Source organism: Hyalella azteca, unplaced genomic scaffold (assembly GCF_000764305.2).
Source record: "Hyalella azteca isolate HAZT.00-mixed unplaced genomic scaffold, Hazt_2.0.2 contig13638, whole genome shotgun sequence".
Taxonomy (NCBI): Eukaryota; Metazoa; Arthropoda; class Malacostraca; order Amphipoda; family Hyalellidae; genus Hyalella; species Hyalella azteca.
The window spans coordinates 115,849-142,542 of NW_025943552.1; the positions used below are offsets into that span (position 1 = coordinate 115,849).

The following is a 26,694-nucleotide window of genomic DNA, read 5'->3' on the forward strand; positions in this document are numbered from 1 at the left end:
TTTGACCTTTTGCAAGCTCTCTCCTTTTTGTTTTCAACTTTCCGTAACCTTTTGTTGTAACTCTTCTAATCTGGTCTTAAAATAAGATTTGCATTGCCAATATAGGTAATACATGCGTACTATACTACAGGTAAAAAAAATGAACCACACTATAAATAGCGCTGCCTAAATTAATTTTAAAATACCAACAACCATGATACATGACTGGGAGCATCACACTAAAAGCTTGGATATCACACAAAAGGGCTTGAACGAAAACAAAACACAGAAGGGCTTGGACAAAAGCATCACATGAAAGGACTTGTAGGAAAACATCACACAGAAAAGATTGAAAAAAAACATCACAAAACGGGGCTTGGGCGAAAATATAGCCCAAAAAGGCTTGGACCGAAACATCACACAAAATAGCTTAGCCGAATGCATCCCACTAATGGGCTTGGTCAAATGAATCACACAAAAAAGTTGGGTCGAATGCATCCCACTAATGGGCTTGGTCAAATGAATCACACAAAAAAAGTTGGGTCAAATGCATCACACAAAAGAGCTTGGCTGGAAGCATCAATCAAAAGCATTATATAAAGCTATATAATGCTTATATAAAGCTATATAATGCTATATACTAAGCAAAAAGCCATTAGGATAGAACTAAATGCAGCCACGATGCTCTTCTTTAAACTAGAGAAAGACTCGACCAGTATTTCTTTGAAGCAGTAAGATGCTCGAAGTTTTATCTTTCCAACAGCCAAGCGTAAATTGTTAGTTATTATTCTTCCAACAGCCAAGCGTAAATTGTTATTTAGCATTGAACCATATAGAAGACGATATGGACACGTAAAAAATGTCACGGATCAAGAATACTTGAAATATTGAAGAATCCCCATCAATTTAATAAAGCATCGGTCGACAACCAGTGCTAAAATCTTTTTTTCAACTGACTGAAAATTTATTAGCGGAGTAGTCTCACTTACATAGATATGCGATTTTATCTATTTTTCTCAAATTTACAAATAGAAAATTGTAAATGGGTATAATAGGTACGCGATAATTGGAATCCAGTGCACAAATGAGCAAGGTAAAAGTCCAGATTATCAGGACATAGGTTTTACGAAGGTAGAAGTTAGAGAGTAACTTACGTTCCTCCACAGGGTTACGGTATTGTATCATCGGAGCCTTCCATATCGTGAGTCTTACTGCGGCCAATTAAAGAAAATTGTCCAAGAAATTAGTCAGGAACAAATAACAGTAAATGTCCACACAAAAAAATATACATAAAGGTAAGATGCAAAAGAATAATACAAGCTGCAAGTTAAAATGACATTGAAGTAGACATGAACGGAAAGGAAAGATTAACAAATGAAAACCTGTTTATATTTAGGATGGTTAAGATAATGCGTGCAGTGATCATGTCGATACATGCTGCAATGAAATAATTCGCGTCAATTTCGCCCTTACTGATAACGCAATTTTTATGGAAAAGTGCAAAATTTTTTAGTTCAAGCATCATGCACGAACTAGCTACACCACTGACAAGTTTCTAAACCCATTGGAATGCATGCAACTTTAATTGACTGACAGAAAATCGGACGTTAACAAAAAAATTGTCCAATTCAACGTAAATGTTAGAGGGATCATAATATTTGACGAATGTCCATAAACTCTATCAACCAACAAAGTCTAGGATTCGGTAATCTCCACGACACGGGGAGAGGAAAGCACAGCAACTCAACTGGAACATCTCAAAAATTTTTCACGTGGAAAACGAGCTAAAAAAAAGATTCCATAGCATGGCAGGAAATTCGTAACAGTAGAGGAACTCTAGTTTATTCGAGAGGAGATCACACAGCACACACTGAACAGTATACGAGTTATGCCATCTATAATTGATAAGTACTTATATATCCCGCCTTCCATATGCTGATGTCTGAACGTGTAATTATGAAACCTTTCACTCAACCTCGATCAACTCTTTCTACTCTTACAATATCGGAAAAAATTCATTATTAATTGAAAGCCACATGAAAATGTCAAACGACCCAACATAGCATAAAGACAAATTATTATCAAACGTTTCATTTAGAGCAATTCGAGCGCCAGTGCGCACACTCGCTTTAGATAAGTGTTTCTAATAATAAAGGTTCATGCGAAGTGCTGAAGAAACAGAGAATCACTCACCGATGGCAGTGAGTCCCTCAGATATGGATGAGAGGATGTACAGGAATACGTTGGGCTCGAGGGTAGCGAGGAAGTTCATGTGATCTTGAGCAAGACATTCCAGGAGAACGTAGTATGTCTGCGACAGCTTAGGGTAAACCTGCACATACGTCATGTAGTCAGTTGCGATGTCGACATAACCACCATAGCTTAACACTTATGCATAACACTGTCAAGGTAGTGTAATTCCTACACCATAGAGGCAATAATTCATGTGTGTTAACTTTCATATGGCTCGTTTAGAATGATACATGGAACTACATGATATATAGAACATACATAATTTGCGTAGCATAGCAGTGATTCTCAAATAATGACCTCAAGGGAAGGTTTCATGCAATGTGATATGATGTGGTCGATTATTATACTTGTGTAAATATATCGGTTAATGCAAGGGACACGCACATTTTTAAACTATGTCGGTAGAAAAATAAATTTGAAAACTTGCGAAGATTTTTGCTCGAGTGGCTTAGTGATAGATGATATTATTACATGAAAAAATTGTACTTCGAATTAAAAGAGAATGGCAAAGTGTAAGATAAGATATGGCTTTGGAAGCATGGAAAAGCAAAAATGAAGAATTTAATCGCTTCAATAATGAAAAAAGTGGCGACATTACCTGGAATTGTCAAGCCTTTCAAAATTTAAAAGAAAATTTAATAAATTAATTTGAAGTGATGATGGAGCTGGTGTCTGAAATGTTTTCAATGACGATAAGATTCGATAGACGTTTTCTTTACTTGCTCTTGGTTAAATATCGATTTAAGCAGATTGATGATATAAATCAATTAATGAATTCTAGGTGTCAATAAATAAAGTTCAATAAAAGTATTGACAACAATGCTTAAGGGAGTTATGCAAGTCGAATTTGAGCGAAGCGGAAGCTAGCATTTAAACACATGTCCACACTACAGCTTGAGAAAAGATCGAATCATGAGGTCCCACTTGGACATTGAAGTGCAGCAGCTCGATAAGTAAAATATCATCAGCTAAGATTTGTTAAGAAATTGAAAACTAAAACTTAAACCTGAACGATTAATTAAGTCCAAAAAATGACTCAAATCTAAAAAATGACTTAAATCAAGTTACTCTGAGCAGAAATCAACGATAAGGTGTTTTCTTTGACATAGAGAGCAGCAGTTTTATGAAGCTAAGAATAAATGTTAACGATGTCTTTCGTTAAAATAAGGACTTTAAGCAGACTTTCAACAGTGATTTAAGGCAGGGACCAAACCATGAGGTCTTCCTGACGTATGGAGAGCAGCAGTTTAATGAAGCTATAAATAAATATTAACGATGTCTTTCGTTAAAATAAGAACTTGAAGCTGACTTTCAACAGTGATTTATGGCAGGGACCAAACCATGAGGTCTTCCTGAGGTATGGAGAGCAGCAGTTTAATGAAGGTATGTAAGGCAGAGTCGAGAGCCTCGTCGCCATAGAGCCTAAAGACTCCAAAGTTGACGTAGTTGCCACACAAGGCAGACTTGAGCATTGAGAAGCACACGCTGATGCCCTTCAGCCGCAACGCGTACACCTGCTCCTTGGGGATGGAGTTGGTGCGAGTCAGGATCCTGCTCCCTGCACAACCAAATATACATTAATATAACTCCAGATTAATACAACAAAAAAATACATTAATATAGCTCTAGATTAATACAACAAAAAAATACATTAATATAGCTCCAGATTAATACAGTATTCAAACAAAATATAATACAATTATACAGAGGATTCTGAGTCAAGTGTGTAACCCTAGAAATATAATATAAATGAGGATAAGGGTTTGGACCATTCGCATCGTTTTCGTCACTTAGTAAATGCATCCAAAGAAAATATATTAAAATTATACAGAGGGTTCTGAGTTAAGCGTGTAACCCTAGAAATATAATATAAATGAGGCCAGGGCGTTGGAGTCTTTGCATTGTTTTCGTCACTTAGTCAATCGCAACTAAGGTTCTACTTTAACTTGAAACATGCGTTACATTGAACTTGAAATATTATTTGAAACGTGTGTTTTAGTGTTATTTAACAGGATCAAGAACTCTCATTAGAAGATTAATTTTTTTAAACACGACAGCAGATTTCGTAGCTAGTGCGTTATTATGAAAAACGCTAAAAATAAATTCGTCTGAGCGAATTAACGCAATTAAATAATGGAATATTTACGATACCGTAAGCCTGTTAAACCAAATGTGTGTCTGCCGGAATGCTCAATACAAACACAAAGACTAAACGCGAACGCTATCAGTTCAAGAGCAAGTGCATTGATAACAACGCTGGAAGTTTACCGGTTGACAGTGCTATCGCAAGTTGTAGAGAATTGGTATTCAAAGATTGAATGTTGCATTCAAGTATTATAAAGCGCGAGTTACATCACCAGTGAATACTTGACGAAAATATGGAACTGATCAACAGTTATCTCACCGTAAGTCACTATGACTTTGCTAGCTTCTCTGAAGAGCAAGATGCCGTTAGGGGAAGCCACGTCAAAAACAAGTCTCTGGCTCTTGTTTTGTACGAGCTCAGCAAACAGTTTCAAGACTGGTGTTGTGACTTCAGGGTCGTGGCTCCATATCTCCAGACCGCGGATGAAAATACCCGAGTATGTGGGGTAACTGGAGTACAGTCAAGGAACTTAGGCGGGAAATGTACCAGAATACAGCCACAAGTAAATTTATGAACGAAGTAATTAGATATGAAAGGGCTGTCAATACCACCACGCCGCTACGACTTGAACTTACAATCTAACACCTGAAACACATGATTCCTCGATAACTTCAGATTCAGTTTCAGTCAACAAATTTATACCTTGTCAACAATCCTGCAGCATATAATACCTGATTATCTGTAAAGCTTACCCATGATTCCCTTCATGAAAAACAGTACATGCATTGGCAAAGGTCCTCCTCATCAATCTAGGTCTACTCTATGCACTGCGGTCTGAGTTCTGGAGCGACCTCTTCTTTTCTTAGTTGAAGGTCTGGGGCCCTACTATCAAACCTCGTTCAGATACGCGTAGCGGCCAGTTTCTCGTCAGTAATTTAGCTCGAAAAGCTGTCAGTGACGGAGTTAAAAATTCGTAACGATTTTTGATATATAGCCCAAAGATTTGCGTACCAACGTTAAGCGGTCCTGAATATCAGTTAATACTTTTCCTGTAAGCATTTGCCTATTTTCTGCAGATCTGGTTTGCATTCAATGAATAATATTTATAATCAGCATTACTTTTATCAGCCCCAAGTACGGGTCTTCTGGACGTTATAGTCCTAGGCAACGCTGGTGCTAGACTAAATTTATGCTCCCTCACAGACGACACCAAACTACTTGCTTGTGGCTAGCTGTCTCACATTCTTTCTTCCTGCAGCCCTCTCACGCCCGAGCAAGGGCGAGGGAACCTGTCACTTCTAACATAACTAAATAGGATAACCTGTATCAGAGTGATAGATTTTAGACTTTAATCTTCCAATCGCCTCAAATATATTGTCATTAGTTTCAAATTTTTGCAATTCATAAAAATGTATTAAATCATAAGCAAACGATCTAGTGATAGAAAATCAAGGAAGGACGAATAATTACCGCTGATGTTGGACTTTCACATTCGATTTAAAAATGTTTCTAAATTTCTGAGAGAATAACCCTTCAACTGCGTATAACTTAGATCGTTAAACTAATTTATTTCTGTGATGACATAACACGTATTTTAAATGAAGGGCGAGATATATAATTAGCATTAACGGAAACTATCAATTGATGGAAGCATGCAAAGGATACATCCAGTCGAATAGCAGCATGTAGGACGTCTTGGTTGTGAAGGCGTTGGCAAGCCCTCGTATGTCCCTGGCCAGGCCTATGAGGCATTTCTTGGCGTCTTCTGCTTGAAACATTGGAGATTCTGCCTGGGTTAGCAGCCCTCCCAAGTGGTCGAAGGATGCTGCGAGGTAAATAACTCGTTAATCATATATATCATTGAATTATCATTTCTTTCTGTACAAATTTTCGGATCTATTGATTGTTTTATGGCCAGCAAAACGTTATTTCCACTGATGAATGGTGGGTGTTTATGATAAGAGAAACAGACTTTGTGAAGCACACAATCAAAATTCGGCCTGACCGCAGCTAGTGATGCTGTTGGCAATGCTTCAATATAAGCCATTTTGTTCCCTTACAACTCAGAAATGCATGAAAAGTTTATAAAGTTATTTTTACATTAAAAAACAATATATTTTTTGTGTCCTCTCGACTCATTGGAGCAGAAAAGACAGCTTTTGAAAAAGAAATAGAACTGATACGTGAGGGAACTTGCGAAATATTTGCAACTAGGAAAAAAGGACGTTCAAATAGGAGAACAACGCAGTTATTTCGAAGCGGTATGACTCATACTTGAGAGGCCACATGAAGTTGTCATGAACTGTTTGACTCACGGCGGCACGAAGGCATTTAATTGTGAGGAAAAAAATATAACTCAGTACTCACTGCAATGAGTGACAGAAAGCGCATTTTCTCGTCGACGAAAACGTGGTCACGGACGGACGGACGTACAGACAGACGGACGGACGGACATGAGCTAAATAGTGCCTTTTTTCCATAAATGAGAAAATGCGCTAAAAAGAACCGTTACAAAGCAGCAACACCAAACTTGTGAGTGTGAAGTCTCATGAACTATCATGTCGATTTGAAAAGAATTAGGTACTCTCAATGATAAGGAGACATAAATTATTTAGATATTTCTATAGAGCTGCTCACACGTGAGAGGTCCCATGACAATTGGAATAGAATTACTCTCAATTATAAGAATACATACGTTATTTCGTGAATGGCCCAAATGAACTACCTTGACAAATGGGATAGAATAACTCTCAATTATATGAAAATTTTGGTTATTTCGATGTAGCTACACTAACCTGTGAGAGGCCCAATGAACTATCTTGCCAAATGAGATAGAATTACTCTAAATTACATGAATATTTAGGTTATTTGGATGTAGCTACACTAACCTTTGAGAGGCCAAATGAACTATCTTGCCAAATGAGATAGATTTACTCTGAATTATAAGAATATATAAAATTTTCGATAGATCAACACTCACACGTGAGAGGCCCAACGAACTATCTTTCAAAATGGGATAGTTTTACGCTGAATAATAAGAATATCTAGGTTATTTCAATGTAGCTACACTCACACGTGAGAGGCCTCACGACAATTGGAATAGAATTACTCTCAATTACAGGAATATATAAGTTTTTCGATAGATCAACACTAACACGTGAGTGGCGCCATGAACTGAATGAATTTGTCCTCATCTTCGCCGAGCTCGAGCATGAGCAGGCGGCCCATGGACGAGTAGAAGAGCGTACGGCTCCTCATCTCCTTCACGCTCACGCTCTTCCCCAGGAATGAGAAGTGCTCACTCTGATCAATAAACAGCAAATTAGAACTAGTTTCTAACTCAAGGAAGAGAGAACATTTGCAGAGCATATCGAAAGAAAAATAATAGAAGTTTTCGCAATGGATATAGCGGTTACCGTAAGAAGAAGCACAGAAGTTAAATTCTTCTACATATTTGAAACGTATTCTTGTCATAAATAGAGGGTTTGAAGTCATATTTATAAAAGCAATATTAATGTATAGCAAAACGCCCGTTGACTAAGTAAATTTGAAAAATGTGAAAACTTCTCCATTAAATGATGCCCTTATTATGTTGCTCAACTATATGATTATGTTCAACATGTGCTTGAGATAGAACAGCATAACACAGCAATGGACAGCGGATACGAGAATTTAATCTATCATACATTGTTCAGTGCGAGCTTAATTCAGGGGGTTACCTATCATTGGTTCTCGTTGATGTTTTCATTCATATAAGTTGCTCGTTTCTTGGCATGGGTCACTAAATCAATAATTTTTTTGATTATACCAATTCTGGAATGTTGTAGTTGCTTGGGGCATAAAGTCTTCGAGGCTCTGAGAAAATGAGTAAATAAAAAATGGTGGCTCAAAATCCGTTTTCAATTGTCTACTCGTAGTTTAGCAATTAAATTAGCGTCATCAACCAGAAAACCGGCAGGAATATTTGATCTGGTTTGTCGGACGATTCATGTATTTATCCGGTGAGTAAACTGTGACAATGATGCTGATAAACTGCATTTCCTCGAGTTTAACACAACAGAAATGATGAGTATAAATTCACTATGATTGTTGAGCATGAACTGCATTTCCTCGAGTTCAACACCGTAAGTGCGAAATACGGTATGAAATACCGTATTACCGGTATAAAATCCCGGTATTACCGGAACTCAGGGAGTTGCCGGTATGAAATACGCCCTGAATACAACATAGCCGTACTTGATGTGTTAACACAACAGAAATGATAAGAATCAACTCACAGTGTGGTTGTTGAGCATGAACTGCATTTCCTCGAGTTTAACAAGTTTTCGGACGCTGTTGTAGCCAATTGAGAGCTCAGACAACAGAGTCAGGGTGCGGTTGAGGAGAAGCTCTGAGTGCCCCCAATACTTTAAGTTGATTATTCTGAAAATTAATCGATTAATCAGTCATAGTAATTTGAGGTAATATTTGCTGGATACTAGGGTGCAGTAGTTGGACTCTGTGATGCACATGATCACATCAGTGAGAGAACAGCCATATTCTATCAGTGAACAGGCTTGCATTATGCACAAGTACGTAACTATTAACTTACAGATTTCTGCATATTAAATACGTGTCCTAAATCTATCAATTAACTGCACCAGTTTGCAAGCTAGTCCCATTATTCTTAGGAATACAACAAGAACCATGCTCACATCATTGGGACCCAAGATCTCGCTGTGTCTTCTCTTAATTCTTAACTTACATATTTCTACACAGTATATACGAGTCTTGAACGAATAAATTATCTAAACCAGTTTTTAAGCTACTCACATTTTTCTTACAAATACAGCAAGAACCATGGTCTCATCATTGAGACCCAGGATCTCGCTGAGTCTCCTGTAGAACTTTGAGAACTTGTGCACCTGATCACCAACATAGATCTTGCGGAACTGATCGAAGAAAGATATTGTTGCTATTTCGAGCCGCTCGCAGCCATCCCCTTGCATCAGGCAGGAGTCTGTCAAGTTCATCAGCTGTAGAACCCTGCAAACAAGCATTACTTAGTAAAACATTATTTCATGATACTAGTTAAACAAGAAAAAATTTGCATTTTCGGCTTTACCTTGTTATAAGCCATAAGGTATTACTGATTGTAGACTGCCGGCTTGATGCTAAGATCATATCCAATTAGGATCTCTCACTTTTCCCCATTTTTTGCTCTTGGAAATAATTGTTTTTTTTTTTGTAAAATTCAAGACTACAGAAAGTAATATTATTCATTGTAGCGGACTTCTCGTCGGCATATGCTTGGAGGCATCGAGGGCCGTGAAGAAGGACCGGCAGCGTGTCTCCACTATCTGGTCATAAGGCGCCCATGCGTAACGTTCGACCGTGAACGACAGGAGTAGGATGCAAGGAGGCTGCCGGAGCACCACCGATGGGGCTCAGAAATGTGCCTTACAATTTTTCAGCCAAATGAGTGATGGAATTGTTTACTCAAAATGAGCGGGAAACAAGATCTACCTAACACAAGAAATGTCAAATGTCACGGAATAATACCGAACCACGGGAAGAAATCGCCTCGGAATAAAGTGATCAATCAGAACGATTCCTTCTTGGAATTTGAATATTGTGTCCCGAAAAAGATGAAATACTACAAACAAATATAACACGAGACCTGCCATACTGAATCCAGACAAGACGACCTATTTCGTACGGGCAAATGAAAGACAAACAATTTGCACGTTTGATAATTATTAACGTTCAATTTATCAGATTTGGCATCATTTGGCTGCCGATACAATATGGCAGAATTAACCAGTAAACCATTGACGCTGATAAACCTTCTTCTAAAACACATCAAGATCATATTTCTTCAAATAATCGCGCCTAACACGCACCGTAAGCGCTCAATAAGCGTTAATAATGTTATGACATCTGCACGGGTCTGTGACGCAGTGCTTGGGTCAGCCACTTAACCCTCTACCGCCGTATGTCACTCTCCGGGAACAAAACTTTCAACTTAAATTATACGTAAACTATTGAGTGTAGCAACCAGAAGACGTTTGTACGCAACAGAGAACATTTTAAAGTTGTCGTACGTGGCGGCAACCATCTGTGCAAGTCATTTTGCGCTCACTAGAACGTATTCTTTTTGGGAAGTAGGCGCGCGACAATATTGCTCCGGTTACTCATGTCAGGCGGTAGAGGGTTAAGAATGTGGACGGGCAATCTCAGTTTAACCAAATTTGCTGCTGTCTTCTAATAGATGGGCATTAACAATATCCTTCTACTTAGTGTGAAATATAAAATTGAGAAAACCGAGGAAACTTTTTTAAAAAAATACAAGGAAAATTATCATTTTACTTACATAGTTTAACCGCAAGGATTCACTGGGACGTCATGTTTTGTCCCGTTAAGAATATGTTTATCCAGGAATATTTAAAGCGCCAACTCTATTCATAGGTCCCGTTCAACGTATTGCAAAACCCTCATTTAAGCCCTTGTTCTTTTTCAGTATCTTTTTGTTCAATAATAGCAATCGCAAAGTATTTGACTTGGCTTATAGCCCCTCCATGTGACGTAATCATTATTCTACAGCATATCACTTATATGCTTCAAGAAACACCGACTATACCAGACACAATTGGAGTGTTGAATCAAACCACGCCGAAACAGAACCAACATTTCAAACCTGTCGCAAATACTGTGCTGCTGCGACAGTATTTTAGACGAGACACGAGGTATTTTCGTTTGATCAAGAGTTAACTTTAATGAAAAAAATCTAATGAAGTACATCCCATGTCGGACTGATCGTTGATCCTGCCGGCGAACTTAGTTACTTGGTTAATTAATTAAAAATAAATAAAATGAACAAAATATTGTGTCATATCATTACAGCTTTGTTCGTGGATAATAATACCTATGTACAGCAGTAACAGAATAAAACGTTTGCAGTCTACCTTACTTGAAGCCAAATCCAAGAAATACAATTGTTTTACTTCCAGTAGTATCATCAGACAATCAGTTTCTCGGAATCCTACGGATAGGTAAAAACTATATTCCAATCAACCGTCAATAAATCACGAATATGAACTTAATGGACATCTTATTCGGCATTTTCCAGTCCCTGGAAGCGTTTAGTAGTAATGCTTGAAATGTTTTCCTTGGCAAAACGCCATCAGGAATCTCCAAGTTTATAATGACATGCAAAACGCAATCAGGAATCTCCAAGTTTACGCTACAAACGAGCTTATTTACCTGCAAACCAGTTCTCCGTCCATAGCATCGTGCTCCTCGCTCGTGTTGAAGGAGATTCTCCCGCCCAACACCGAGCCGATCATGTACACGAGCCACGTCAGCTGACCTGTCAATGGGAATACAGTGAGCGCTGACTAATTCGGTCCTTCGATACTATAAAGCTAACCTTGCCAACGAGTCAATAGGGATTAAGCGCTCATTTGACACGCTTACTCGGTCCATCTAAATTCTAAACGCTTACCTTGCCAATAAGTGCATAGCAGACCTATTGGTTTCCAATTTCGATCGCGTCATTCTGGTATAAGAAAAAGCCAAATAGCCAGTGCAGGACTATGAATTTATCCCTCACTGCAAATGCTAATCATTCAATAGTAACTAAAACGAGACCATGCAGTGACTAGTTATGCCAAAAAAATTTTAATGAAGTGGTTTTTTATCAAGAAAACCGCGTTTCTATTGGTTTTTAATTACAGACATGATCACCAGTACAATATCTATCATATGAGAAGGGATAAACATTTATTAATGAGGAAACCTTAGCATATTCTAGGCTAGATAATAAAGACAATCATGATGAGAGTGAAAAAATAAAGCAAGAGCAATCTAGTGTTCCTCACTTCAAATTTATCCCCTCTGCACATGGTTACAACATGACCAAAAAAATTCTCGTGTCAATTTAGCCCTGGATTAATCCGATTAATGCTGTATTATCATATTTCAATCTCGCTTCTACACGGGCTGTTGTGTGCGGGGGCAGGGGTGCTGGGTGGATGTATGTACACACAGTTAAAAGAGTTATTATAGAGTGATTGAGAAGGGGAATATATTTTTTACCGTCTGCAAACTTAAAATGCTAGCAAGAGGATGCTATGGACAATATTGATGATTTATGAAAAAATAAAGAATAATTATTTAATCATATGCCTTCTTTGTGTGGATGATGTTTCCAGTGTACTGTAAATGGCAGATATTTTAGTGGATCAACTCCAACAATTCCATCCATGATGCCAAACAAATATTCTTGAGTATGATTCCCGTGACAACTTTTCCAAAATATTGGCTTGAGCCCCGCAAGGACAAAATATATCATCTTTTCAGTTTGGATGTTGCTCCATAGTCTGTCACATCCATATATTATAAATTTTACTTAGCTTGAAAATTTTACCTCATACTTAAGAATCCGTTTTCAAATTTATCTATCAATAAGAAATGTTAGTTCCTAACTACCCAAGTCGAAATGAAAACCCGAGTTGCCACCAAGAAAAATCATCTATAGAAAATGAGAATTAAAAATTATTTGACTCGGCTAATAGTCTCAAGAAATCTTTAAAAAATGGATTAATCACATCATGATCTCAGTAAATCAAAAACATTTCTTAGCCTAAAAAGTAATGCAAGTAAGCCAATAAACATGTATACACTGGACCAACCCTCCAAGACAGTGATCTGCTGCAGAGCGTGTGTGTGTAAAAAAATTTAAATGGACTGATCACATCATGATCTCAGTAAATCAAAACATTTCTTCACCTAAAAAGTAATGAAAGTAGCTAATTAACATGTATACGCTGGACTTCTTCGCCTAAAAAGTAATGAAAGTAGCCAATAAACATGTATACAACACTGGATTTCTTCGCCTAAAAAGTAATGAAAGTAGCCAATAAACATGTATACACTGGATTCCTTAGCCTAAAAAGTCATGAAAGTAGCCAATAAACATGTATACACTGGATTCCTTAGCCTAAAAAGCAATGAAAGTAGCCAATAAACATGTATACACTGGATTTCTTAGCCTAAAAAGCAATGAAAGTAGCCAATAAACATGTATACACTGGATTTCTTAGCCTAAAAAGTCATGAAAGTAGCCAATAAACATATATACACTGGACCAACCCTCCAAGACAGTGATCTGCTGCAGGGTAAATCGAAAACATTTCTTTACCTAAAAAGTAATGAAAGTAGCCAATAAACATGTATACGCTGGACTTCTTCACCTAAAAAGTAATGAAAGTAGCCAATAAACATGTATACGCTGGACTTCTTAGCCTAAAAAGTAATGCAAGTAGCCAATAAACATAAAAATGATGGACCAACCCTCCAAGACAGTGATCTGCTGCAGAGCGTGTGTGTGTAAAAAATTTAAATGGACTGATCACATCGTAATCTCAGTAAATCAAAAACATTTCTTAACCTAAAAAGTAATGTAAGTAACCAATAAACATGTATACGCTGGACCAACCCTCCAAGACAGTGATCTGCTGCAGGGTAAATCAAAAACATTTCTTCACCTAAAAAGTAATGAAAGTAGCCAATAAACATAAAAATGATGAACCAACCCTCCAAGACAGTGATCTGCTGCAGAGCGTGTGAGTGAGGCTGAGAGTTGTTGACGCCGTTGTTGTGCTTGACGCTGATGAGCTCCTGGTAGCGGCTCGCTGTCTGCTCGAACAGCTGCACTAACATCGCACATGTCTTCGCGTACTCGCACCGACCGATCGTTGACAGCTGCACAACATGGGGTGGTTATTTGTATGATTTATTGCTAGAATAAATATAGGAGTTCAAACATCAAAGTTCATACCTATATAATACTATATTAATACTGATTACTATATAAGATTAAATCGCGTACTCGCACCGACCGATCGTTGACAGCTGCACATCATGGTGTGGTTGTTTGTATGATTTATTGCTAGAATAAATATAGGAGTTCAAACATCAAAGTTCATACCTATATAATACTATATTAATACTGAATACTATGTAAGATTAAATCGCGTAGTCGCACCGACCGATCGTTGACAGCTGCACATCATGGGGTGGTTGTTAGTATGATTCATTGCTAGAATAAATATAGGAGTACAAACATCAAAGTTCATATATAATACTATATTAATACTGATTACTATACAAGATTAAATCGCGTACTCGCACCGACCGATCGTAGACAGCTGCACATGATGGTATTATTAGATGTATGGTTATTAGGTGTGTGGTTATTAGGTGTGTGGTTATTAGGTGTGTGGTTATTAGGTGTGTGGTTATTAGGTGTGTGGTTATTAGGTGTGTGGTTATTAGGTGTATGGTTATTAGGTGTATAGTTATTAGGTGTATGGTTATTAGGTGCATGGTTTATTGTTCAAATAATCATACGAGTTCAAAAATAACAGTTCATCACATAACAGTTACGAGTTCGCACGTAAGAGTTCATCTATAATACTTACTAGTTTAAATATGGGCAGCATATTCTCTAGGTGGATACGCGTTCACCCGTAATACGAGTTCAAAAATAGGCATGATATTTGCTAAACGGATACATAGTGCAGAGTTCACTCTAACCCACAAATATGGGCAGCAAAAAATGCCACTCTTAAGCTGGACAGGATCAAGAGGTAAAGGACAGATCTTAGAGGTTTGCACTTCCAAGAAACTCTAAAACAAAGATACTACATTCATAGTTTAGGTTGAACAATCACATATGTTCATACCGTCGTTGAGAGTGTTTGTTTAAAGCCAATAAATTGTATGCGTAAATTATTGCATTGTTAGATACAAGAATAATCTACAGTAATTATTATTAAAATAAACGCTGTCTAATCAAATTTAAAGGAAATTCTGCAATGCGATTTATGTTAGTGGGGCAAAAATATCTTCCAACCACGGCTGTGGAGAGCTGCTAGATTTCGCTGAGCTTGGGACTAGAGCTATACTGAATAATACAAAGATATACGGGTATAATATTAGTTAAATACCTATCATATATTAGGCTAATATCTCAATGTAATTAGATTTTGCATTTCATGGATTACATTTCCTCATTTAATGCAATACACGGTCTAACTAGTGATTAAATCGTTAAACAAAATCAACATTTCGAAAGATTTGTGTAAAGAAAAGTCAGTTCGCTACATCAGACCTCAACTAGTGCACAACACACATCATTACACACCTGATCGAGCTGCTGGTTGACCACAGTGAGGTCCTCCAGTGGGTCATCACAGCCATCCCGTAGCACCACACTGACGCTCTCGAGACGCGACACGACGTAGGCACGGAACACCTCCGGCGTGTAGCGGTCCAGCAGATGGGGCTCGCTCACCTCCAGTTAACATAATTGAGCAATTAGAGCGCTAGGTAGCAGTTAGAGCTCGCTCACCTCCAGTTAACATAATTGAGCAATTAGAGCGCTAGGTAGCAGTTAGAGCGCTAGGTAGCAATTAGAGCGCTAGGTAGCAGTTAGAGCTCGCTCACCTCCAATCAACATTATTGAGGTTTAACATCATAATTAAGGTGCCTTAATCTATCTATCTAGCAGTACCATTACACGATCAGAATGAAAGGTGATTGGTATAAAACTGTCACACTATCTCTCTAACATTACCAATTCGTGACCAGCCCTAAAGATGATTATTAAATATATACTAAAGCAAGACATAGAGAGATGGGGCCATACTTTCAAAACTCGCTAAGTGAACGTAAGTATTTACGCTCTATTTTCTTGTCTATGATTGGTGGATTTGGCTTGAAAGGCCGTCAATGATTGGCTGATGAACTTACGATCTCTTAACTTTTTTTGAAAGTATGGGCCATGGTAGCCGAGAAGCGTCATGCACTTACTTTCATGTATGGCACAGACCCGACCATCCGCTGCCACAAGGACAGCAGATAGTGTACATGATTATTAAACACCAGCTACAGTAAGACATAGAGGGAGAAGTTAGCCGCGAAGCGTCATGCACTTACTTTCATGTATGGCACAGACCCGACCATCCGCTGCCACAAGGACAGCAGATAGTGCACGCTGTTGGGAGCGAACTGCCAGGTACTCAGCGAGTCCACGGTGAATTTGGCGATAAGTTCAACAGTGGCAGCGTACTCAGCAACCATCACCAGCTCACCCAGCTGATAATTGCTCTTCAGCCGCAACAACAGACGGCAAAACTCGTGGTAGTTTGTAGGGTCGCTCAAACTCTGTGCAATTTATGAGAATTAAAACAATTCAGTCGGGACTTTTCGGCCACTGTCGAACATTCAACTTTATTCAATTTCATTGAGAAAAATTATTTAGGGTGCGAAAAAAGTTTTTGATGCTAGTGACAGTGTTTACATTGAAAATGTATGAATTTTTAGTGCGGAAATAGGAGATGAATGCTTACATCAACAACATGAAAATACCTAAGAGACCATATACATGAAGTAGGTATATATTAAATAGCTAGTTACCTGAAAGAATTGTAAATATGAATTCTTACCAGTTAAAAACAGGAATATCTATGAAATTTATCTTAAAAATCTATCGATTTACATGCCACGACGGCAAACTTAATTGCAGGTAGTTGTCAAATTATTTGCATTTCTTAATTGGTTGCAGGTATTTACACATAAAAGTATTTATATGCGTACAATTAATGACCAGAAAATGCATTATAATTTTCAAGGAGTCAAACAATTGTAAGCATATAAACAAGAAAATTCTGCAATCTTATAATAAAAGTATTTACGTTTACACAAATTACAGGCTGCAAAGAATCTCAGAGATAACAATCAAATTGATACGAGAATTATTTGTGTACACAAATACAGTCAGTAAACAAAGCAGCCGTTATTACAGTATAACAGTATTAACAATACTACAGTCAGTATAACAGTATTAACAATACAATCAGTATAACAGTATTAACAATACTACAGTCAGTATAACAGTATTAACAATACAGTCAGTATAACAGTATTAACAATACAGTCAGTATAACAGTATTAACAATACAGTGAGTAAAGAAAGCAGCAGCCGTACCTGAGGGTTGAGCAGGATGCTCTTGACGCCCACGACAAGGCAGCTCAGGAACTTGATCCTCTCGTCATTACTGAAGAAGGTGCGTCTCAACGAAGCTATTTGAACCAGCACTGATATACACTGCACATTAAGGGGTAACGTAACATATAAACTAATAGAGTAATTAGAACAATTTGTCAACAAATTGTCATAAAAGTACCTAGAAAAATTATTTGCTATGTTTCAACTCAACAATGCGATTAAAGTTTTTTGACAATATTGATTTTCAAAATTGTAATTGAGATTGTCTTAACCTACTCGCAACAAATATTGACAAATAAATGAAGAAAACCCCATAGTATTTAATAACTTTATATCAGCCAGCCATATATAGCAGCAAGATAATAACCCCGGTTAACACGCCATAAATAAAGATTCTTTTTATTCGCATTAAAACTTGTTCACACTTCACTATCATTCTTTCTATTGTTCTTTAAAGGCCTTATAAAATACTGAAATAATAGGCAGTTAGACCACCAAGTCTTACCCTAGAGGCTAGGGACGACGGCAGTTTCGCGTACATATCAAAAACTTGTTCACACTTCACTATCATTCTTTCTATTGTTCTTTAAAGGCCTTATAAAATACTGAAGTAATCTTAGCCAAGTCTTACCCTAGAAGCTAGGGACGACGGCAGTTTGGCGTACATATCAAAGACTTGTTCACACTTCACTATCATTTTTTCTATTGTTCTTTAAAGGCCTTATAAAATACTGAAGTAATCTTAGCCAAGTCTTACCCTAGAGGCTAGGGACGACGGCAGTTTGGCGTACATATCAAAGAAAAGCTGCACTGTCGAGAGGTTAAGGAAAGCTTGCCGCCACGACGTAGGGATTTGCACTGTACAAAAATCTTCTCCGCTGTCATCAATCGACGTGCCAATGAAGTCAAACGTTAAACAATTTAATGCTGCAATGAAGAAAAGAAACATAAGTCAACAGTAAGAAACACGGTACAAATAGCAATACAAAAACAAATTATAATACGCAAGTCAACAGTTAGAAACACGGTACAAATAACAATACAAGACAAATTATCAGTTCTTGCACAAGTTGAACCATGAACTCGTGCACTAACTTTCTTCACGAGTCTTTATGGTTATTCTCCACCATCACAAAGCCACAAAATAACCTAGCCATTATATTGGTGAAATATTTATATTGGTAGAATATAATAAATATATATTAGCATCGACTCTATTATTTTAGTTACGCTCTGCGCTTCCTCACCTAGCTGTAGCAGCTGCAATATCAATCTCTGTTTGTTTTCTTCACTAAAATCATAAGATTCATAAGTTTCAGAGCGGAGCTGAGTGCATGCCAGCTGAAATATGATGAGCAGATGCTGGTCTCTGTAAGACGAGGCGATCTTGCGGTGTTTTGTCAGAGATTTGTTAGCGTCAGAGTCGCTGATTTGGTTCATCTCTGCCGTGAGCTGCGTCAGCAGTTCGATGCCTGTGATGCGATGTTCTATTGGACCCTGAAATAATGGCAAGAAATATACAAGTGAATACAAAATTCAATTTAAACAGTTGAGTTTACATGGTTGTTTGATCAACTGCTTGTGTCACTGAGATACACGGGAGTAGATGCGATGGCAAATAGTAAACACTAAGGTAAAAACCACTTAAAATTTACAAATAACGCCAATTAATAAAAAGATTACATCACACAACTTCCAAAATTATTTTTGGAACTGATTGGCTCCCTGTGAGTCAATGGAATGATTAAATATTATAGTGTAGGCCGTTATTAAGGAGGCAAGGGGATGAACAAATATTCAAGTGAAGACCGTTTTGAATACAAAAAAAAATGGAATTGTGATAATTATTAAGTCATTCGATTTTTCAAATAATTTGATCAGCTGAATTGTTTCAAACCAAGCTTTGATGGACTGTCTCCACAAAACCTACTACTCTTAAGAATTCCTGTATTGAGTGATGCCTTTTAAATGTTCGAATCATTAAAATGGCATAATCATCTTGATAGATGGCGTTCTCCTTCGGAAACAGTGCTTGAACCATTTGTATGAACTTAGTCTCCAAAATTCCTAAATAGTCACGGCTGTTGCTTCTTCCATGAAGAGAAATCATTGGTCAGCTGGATTTCAAAGAAATAGCACCCCAGATCATCACAGATATCCCGCCTTGTTTTATGGTTGGGAGGAGGCAGTCGGGATTGAACGACTCTTTTATCCGTCTCCAAACGTCATCTCGGCCATAGGTTGGAAATAAGGTAAGCGATGATTCGTCAGAGAAAATCAAATTGTTTTCACTGCTTTGGGAGCTATTCAGGAGGTTTTTACGCCACTCTAAACGCCGTGAAACATTTGTATTTGAAACCAGAGGTTTTCTGATTGCAGCTCTTCCATAGAATCCAGATCTGTGTAGCTGTCTGTGGACAGTCTTTATGGAAACAGGGTTCTGTAGATGTCCATTTAGGCCTGCAGTAATTTTAACAGCCGTGGTCTTTCTATTGCCCCTCACAATTCAATTTAGGTACCGATCGTCTCCCTCAGACAACTTCAACTTTTGGCCGGATCTGTGCTTTGCTCAGAACGTTTTTCCTTCTCTTTCAGAAGCAGTTAATAATTTGGAGACAGCACCTCTTGAAACGTCAAGCGTTCAGGAAGTTTTTGTCACACTTGCACCCAGGCATAAGGGTACCAACAATTTGGCCTCTTTGAAAGTCAGAGAGGTTTGCCATTTATAGCTTACAGATTAGGTTATAAACACAAAAATTTACTAAAAATATTTGTGCGAGGATATAATATCAATTAGCAGCAACAATAAACAATAAAACATATAAATATGTCACGTTTTCATTGTTAAACATGTTCTAAAATTGAGCCCTATTTTGTATTTTGTTTTGTCCCTATATTTTTTGTATTTTGTCCCTATTTTGTCTAAACCCTGTATACATATACTACGTATACATTTATATCCACTTAAAAATTCATTAGTTTGAAATGAAATTAAGCAGAAATAATAGGACATGCAGCATTTATGTGTGTAGTATGAATAAATAGAAAATCTCAGTTGATGCTCAACAGTACCTTGTATAAGTTTTCAATATACACAAATGTTTTATGCATCAATACATGAATAATAAATTTGTAACATTAATTGGAAATTTGAATAAAATTTGCAAACAAAAATATGACAGCATAAACCACTTGGACTGCTTTTTCCTATTATCAATAGGAAAAAACAATTGCGATGGAGAATAATGATGGTAACCAAGATTCTTTCAGATACAGAAATTTTGCTATAACATGAATTTTAAATAAGCTGATCCAAAATTATATAAGCCTGTATCTCACCTTGAGAAATTGTGAAACATCCACAAGCACATCTCTGAAGGCCCATTTATCTTTATCAACCGAGTCGTACCAGCCTAGTTTGGTAATGCGGGCAAACAGTTCCACGAGACCTTGGTTGACGTAGTGCACAAGCTTGGGGTGTGTTCCCAGGTAGTTCAAGACATAGTTTCCTGCAACAGACACATGATTAGTTATAAGTGAAGGAAAATAGAACTGAGAGTGGTGTAATGGATTGAATTGTACAGTTAGTTCCAAGAGTGATGTAATGGACTGAATTGTACAGACAACATGAATGCAGGAAGTTGGGACCAGTAATGAGTAAAACAGTTCAGACAGAAATGAAAGCATCAACAAAGCTAGAAACAATCATGATAATTTGAAGAAAAAAAAACATTCATTTCATTGGGCAACAAATAAAGTTTATATATTATACCCTATCACAAGAGTGAAGTGGAAGAAAAGACAATAGGGAGAAATTTCATGCCAACAGATCTACCAGGGACTGATCATGAATGGAACATTCTTTTGAAAGAAATGAAATTTTTTCTTTTGAAAGAGATGAAACTCTTTCTTTTGAAAGAGATGAGATTAAACCTATATGACAATTTCTTACTTATGTGTATTCTTTGCTGGAGTGTGAGTGTACAAGGGTTCCTGGAGACCATCTTAGTAAGTGTTGTGGTAGCAAGGTACTGTGAATAAGACGAGTGCGCTCTCTCAAGTAACATCTGACACTGAGCAAGTGTGTCACTTCCCCCAGCACCACTTTGGAACTCCACCAGGGCCTTCTCTGCCTCCTGCCGCAGAACTCCATTTGTTGCTTCATGAAGTTGCTTACACAGGAGCTCTAGCTTTATCACCTCCTGCACAAGTGTTTAGAATTACATTTATTCAACATTATGAGTTAGTAGAGAGGCTAATCTCATTCCATTTTAAGGTTTAAGGCTACTTTAACCTATTATGAGTATTATTGATACCTATATGGTATATAGGTACTCTAGGCTAAGGACATTTTATTTTGCATTCATCTAATTAGAAATAAAAATTTAGAAATCAAGGCACAAAGCTTACAAGGATATGCAGGCAATATTAGTCAGTGTAGCGCTAAAAAATATAAAATCTCATCTTTTCTTATAGAATCTTGACATTGAATCATCTCAAATATGATATGCACAGCAAATTTTCATTAAAAAACCTTAATTAAAACAAAAGTTATACTCAGAATTGATTACTACTGCACATGGATTGCTTGAGGGATCATTTATCTACCATTTTATATTTAAAAATGTACAAATAATGACCAGAGAATGCATTATATTCCAATTTGCAAGGAATCAAAACTCTGTGTTTATTTCATTTTATATTTGCATATTCAAGAGCTGCTGCTTCACAAACACATGATAGATAGAAAGCTGTTGTTGAAAACGTTTACATAGCATTATATTCATGGATAATGGCATGCCACAGGATTTAAGATTTGATTGTAATATCCATTATCTATCTGAACTATCCATTATCTATCTGAACTATCCATTATATATCTGAACTATCTATCTGAACTATCCATTACCTATCTGAACTATTCATTATCTATCTGAACTATCCATTATCTATCTGAAGCATCCATTATCTATCTGAACTATCAATGAAATTGTCTGCTTGATAACAATAACAGATCCTATAAATTGTCCAGGAATATTTTTATTTCCACAAAAATTATGGATAACAAAATTCTAAACATTATGTTTTATGGTATACTGTAGTGCTTTAAAATTATTTGAAAAAAGGACAAGAAGCATATTAGCATTCAGCTTATGCATTTTTTCCTTTAATCTTTACTTTATTCACATTTTTTGCATTCATAGAACCATTTTAAACTATAATTGTCAGGTGTTTTTCATAAAAAAAATATCAGCAGGAAAATAATTTCAATAATAAAAACTAGTATTTAGTCTAATTCACTAGTTAAGTAGGGTATACATATATTTTTTTCACTTCACCCATAAAGCCATACAACATGTACCTAAATGTAATTGAAAACAAGATAAATAAATCACTATCTAAGCACCAGTGGCAAATCTTCAATAGTATTTGTGAGACGTTATATCATAATTTGGGAGATACCATCAAAAGGGGTAAAAAGGGACAGTTTTGAGCATTTTTGGTTGATAACTTCTTACCATGAAATATTTCATAAACAAGTTTAGGCTCATTTTATACCTAGCTCTTTGCAAGGGCTATCGAATGGCATCTTCAAAAAAAATTCCATATGCTATACATACGTAATGTGCCACACGCAAAATAAAACTGTCCTGAATTACCCCTGGGAACAGGGTAATCCAGGACACTAGAAATAAAACTCAATTTTGAAACGCTTGAAGCATGCAGAGTGTACCTACTCATCCATTACTAACAGTACCTACTCTGAAGTCCTCCTCTTTCATTGTAGATGTAGAATAAATGACATTTTCTTTGTTTTTACTGGTTTATCCTTTATTGATATATCACCATATCCATAAATATGCCATTGAGCATTTACAACAACCTTGTCCACTGCAAGCTTCATATCAGCAGCCATATAGCATTTCTTCTGTATCTGTAAGCTTACACAACGGCTTGTAATTTCACGCCATTTTAATTGGGTTAAGTTTATTTACTATATAATGCCCAGAACACAATTCTATATGACATTCTGTGCACAATTTTGTGATGACCGATGACGCATTAATTTATTGATAAGTGAAATTTTTTCTCAGAGGGAGGTAAATGTAATCAAAATTCTTTGTTGTTAATCAATTTTTTTTTTGTTAACTGGAGCCTTTGCCAACTGAGGTTAAACTGTAAATGAGTTTTTAGGGGTTTCTCTTATTGCCCCGGGGGTGTCCCTTATTACCCTGTTGCTCGAAAATGGCTGCCATTTTTTTAAATGAGATAGGCAAATTCCGTCATTCGTGATTTTTTTTTGTTCCCGACCTTAGTAGAGGTGCTTTTCCAAAATTGCACTTTTCACACTTTTTTCAGACATTTTTTAGAGGTAGTAAACATATGATTTCTCAAATAGCTTTATACATAGTAGATAGTAAAAATGTTGAACTTTACGCCACTATTTTTAATTTTGCAACATTTCGATTGATTCAGCTGCTACAACATTTCTACGAAATGTGTTACGCGCATCCCGATTTACCCCGCCCATCCCTTATTACCCAGTGTGATGGTATTACCAACACATGACTTCAATGACGGAACCAAACAAACCTTCAGATTTTTTAAATATTTAGGCCAGTTTTTTTAAACATGTTTCTAAAATAAACTGAAAACTTGTTAAAATTGAAATTAAAATGACCCTACTATTGTAGCACTGATTAGACAGCTAAAGAAAAGAAACTAAATTCAGCAAAAGTTCAAAATCAAAATAGTTTTTTTTCTATCATATTATATGGGCATGATTCAGTAATGTGCATGTCAAAAATTATTTCCAACTGTGCACTAAGCAAGCCTAACTTAAAAATTGGGCAGTAGCCACCCATGAATCAGACAAAAATTCCCGTGAATCTGGCCAATTTCACCTATTTCAATGGCCTTTTCCAATTTCTTCAGAAAAAAATTTAAGACAAATTGCTTATTTTTACCTACTGCTATTGAAAATTGGCAGTAAAACAATTGTTTTTACCCACAATTTTAGGAGACTTATGCCCAATGTTACAAATTAGTAATCAAGCAATGAGACCCTAAAGACCAAAGTTATCAATTTTTTTTACTTAGAAGCTCTTAATTTCAGTACATGAAATTTCTTTTTGGCAAATAAATGCAGGCTAGTGAGGAAAACATCTACCTACCCTCCAAACCGCAACTGTATTTTTTTTAGCAGCGATTTTCTTTTTAGATTTGCAAGCCATCATTTCATTTCTTAGAGCTGTGAATACCGTATCCAAGCCATGAAAACCCACTTATGAGCCACAAACTCATTTGCACAGTCACATGCTAGTAAAAGCTACAAGAGTCAATTGTTTATGTCTTTGTTAAAGTGCAGTCTGACATGATCGCAGACTGATGTGACCGCAACTAAGCTATCAGCCAATCTCCAATGAAATGTTTTGGGTTCACTTATTATGCAGGATATTTTGGCAGGAGCATAGTATACTCAACTGTGGAAGTAAAAAGTTTTGCAAATATGTTTGTGACCCGCAATTTTTTCCAATCAGACTGAGGTACATTACACTAGATCCCCAAGATTTCACACCTTATTGAAATTACATGATATATGGTAACAGCCATAATATTTCAGAAAAAATAAGAATTTTCCTAGTTAGCATGCTGGCCAATGCAGCTTAGATTAATTAGCAATTTAGAATGAAAATAAATAAGTTTCTGGGAGACTTTTCTTTTATTATGAAGCTTAATATTATCTGTTTTATATTGCAGAAGTCAAAGGTGTCTAAATTTAGTATTACTAATTGCAGTAAACAGAAATTCAATTTTAATCCTTACTAAAAAGAGCAAGAGTAATTCAGTCATTACAAAAAAGCTCAATATTTGTCATGAAACTGTGGGGAAGGTGGTAAAAAAAATTCATGGGAACTGGCAAAACATGCAATCAACCTGATCAGGGAAGGAAACAAAGAGTCCCAACAAAACAATTGGCAAAACACACAAGGAAGAAGTTGAGGAGAAACCCTTGTTGCTCAGCTAAAAAATTGGCTGAGTCCTCAGAGACGACCTCAAAACATCCCCTTGCAAGATGCAAACAAGGCATAAACTTAACAAACAGTCATGACCTAATTTAACTTGAAAGATGCCAGCACATTCTGAATCTCATTGAGGGTGGCATGCTGCCCAATTTGGTGTTCAGCGATGAGAAGAAATTTGACATTGAACAAAGCGTTAACCATCAAATTGACAGAGTTTGGAGTCGGGATGGATCTGTGGCGACCAGAACAGCAACACAACGTCAAAATCCCATGTTCGTGATGGTTTAGGCCACGGTATCCACCACTGGAAGGTCTCCACTCAGGAGTAAAATTAAGCAGTCAGCAATACATTTCAAACATTTTGAAAGCAGAGTTGTTTTCTTGGTGATGTAAACACTTCAATGGCTCAACATGGAGTTTTCAACAAGCCTCTGCCCCATCACATGGTTCAAACATGACCCAAAACTGAATTCAGTGCCACATCCCAGCATTCATTAGCAAAAATTAATGGCCCTTAAGAAGCCCTGATTTGAATCCTCTCAACTTTTTTGTTTCAGTGTTTGGGATATTTTAGTGAGTAGGAATTGCAGAATACCTCAAAAATATTTGGATAGTTTGAGGTATAAATTGAAACAAGAATGCGACTTGATCACACAAGAAATATTGCTAGGGTAAACGCGGTATATTCCGACATCGTAGGTAATTCCGTCACTTCTCTAGTTTTTCCTTTATATTAAGCTTTGTTTTAGTTCCATGCGTTCATTCATGGTTAAAATGGTGACATCATACATTTGCCTGTCGAAATACGGCAAAAACACTAGGCCTTGGCCATCTAGCGGGAAAATATTGAGATCCAAAGAGAGACAATGCATGCCACGTGGTGAGATCATTGAAAAATGTGTCAAATTTGACAGTTGACATGGCTCTACCAAATAGTGAATAACTGTTTTTATAGGAAGAATATTATGGTTTGAGACTTTTAAATACATCATGTGAAGGCAACAGAACTTACGTAACGCATACGGTTTTTTTTTATAGTTTTTCATTTCTCGATGCATCCTTAAAGTGTCGGAATATACCGCGTTTACCCTAGTCTCCTGTATTCTGTGAAGCTTTCCACATTCCAGTGTATGTAGGAAGACGTCATTAAAAATAACGCTAGTCATATTGAATAAATACATTTCAGAATTTTTTAGGTAGATTTTGGCTATTAGTTCATCTAATAAAAAATTTATCACCTGTTTTACATTGAGAAATTAGAAAACATGAGTTGCCAACTTGCCATAATTATGGCA

General features: G+C 36.8%; 1 protein-coding gene across 2 annotated transcripts in view; it reads right to left on the reverse strand.

The window, feature by feature from the left end:
* Positions 1–26,694, reverse strand: part of LOC108665122 (exportin-7) — a 51,851-nt gene that overhangs the window by 24,050 nt on the left and 1,107 nt on the right. Inside the window, exons 2-17 of one of the 2 annotated variants that reach the window (XM_018151848.2) lie at positions 21,325–21,574; positions 20,712–20,881; positions 18,620–18,869; positions 18,130–18,299; positions 17,352–17,471; positions 16,301–16,528; positions 15,507–15,656; positions 13,894–14,062; positions 11,561–11,666; positions 9,131–9,343; positions 8,596–8,740; positions 7,474–7,621; positions 5,984–6,143; positions 4,637–4,827; positions 3,573–3,790; positions 2,173–2,311 (exon numbers count right to left, since the gene is read on the reverse strand). In XM_018151848.2, coding sequence (XP_018007337.1) covers positions 2,173–2,311; positions 3,573–3,790; positions 4,637–4,827; positions 5,984–6,143; positions 7,474–7,621; positions 8,596–8,740; positions 9,131–9,343; positions 11,561–11,666; positions 13,894–14,062; positions 15,507–15,656; positions 16,301–16,528; positions 17,352–17,471; positions 18,130–18,299; positions 18,620–18,869; positions 20,712–20,881; positions 21,325–21,574 — 2,827 coding nt within the window. Of the gene's footprint in view, positions 1–2,172; positions 2,312–3,572; positions 3,791–4,636; positions 4,828–5,983; positions 6,144–7,473; positions 7,622–8,595; positions 8,741–9,130; positions 9,344–11,560; positions 11,667–13,893; positions 14,063–15,506; positions 15,657–16,300; positions 16,529–17,351; positions 17,472–17,877; positions 17,914–18,129; positions 18,300–18,619; positions 18,870–20,711; positions 20,882–21,324; positions 21,575–26,694 lie in introns of those variants that run through there. The other variant, XM_047883763.1, reaches the window with a different exon arrangement.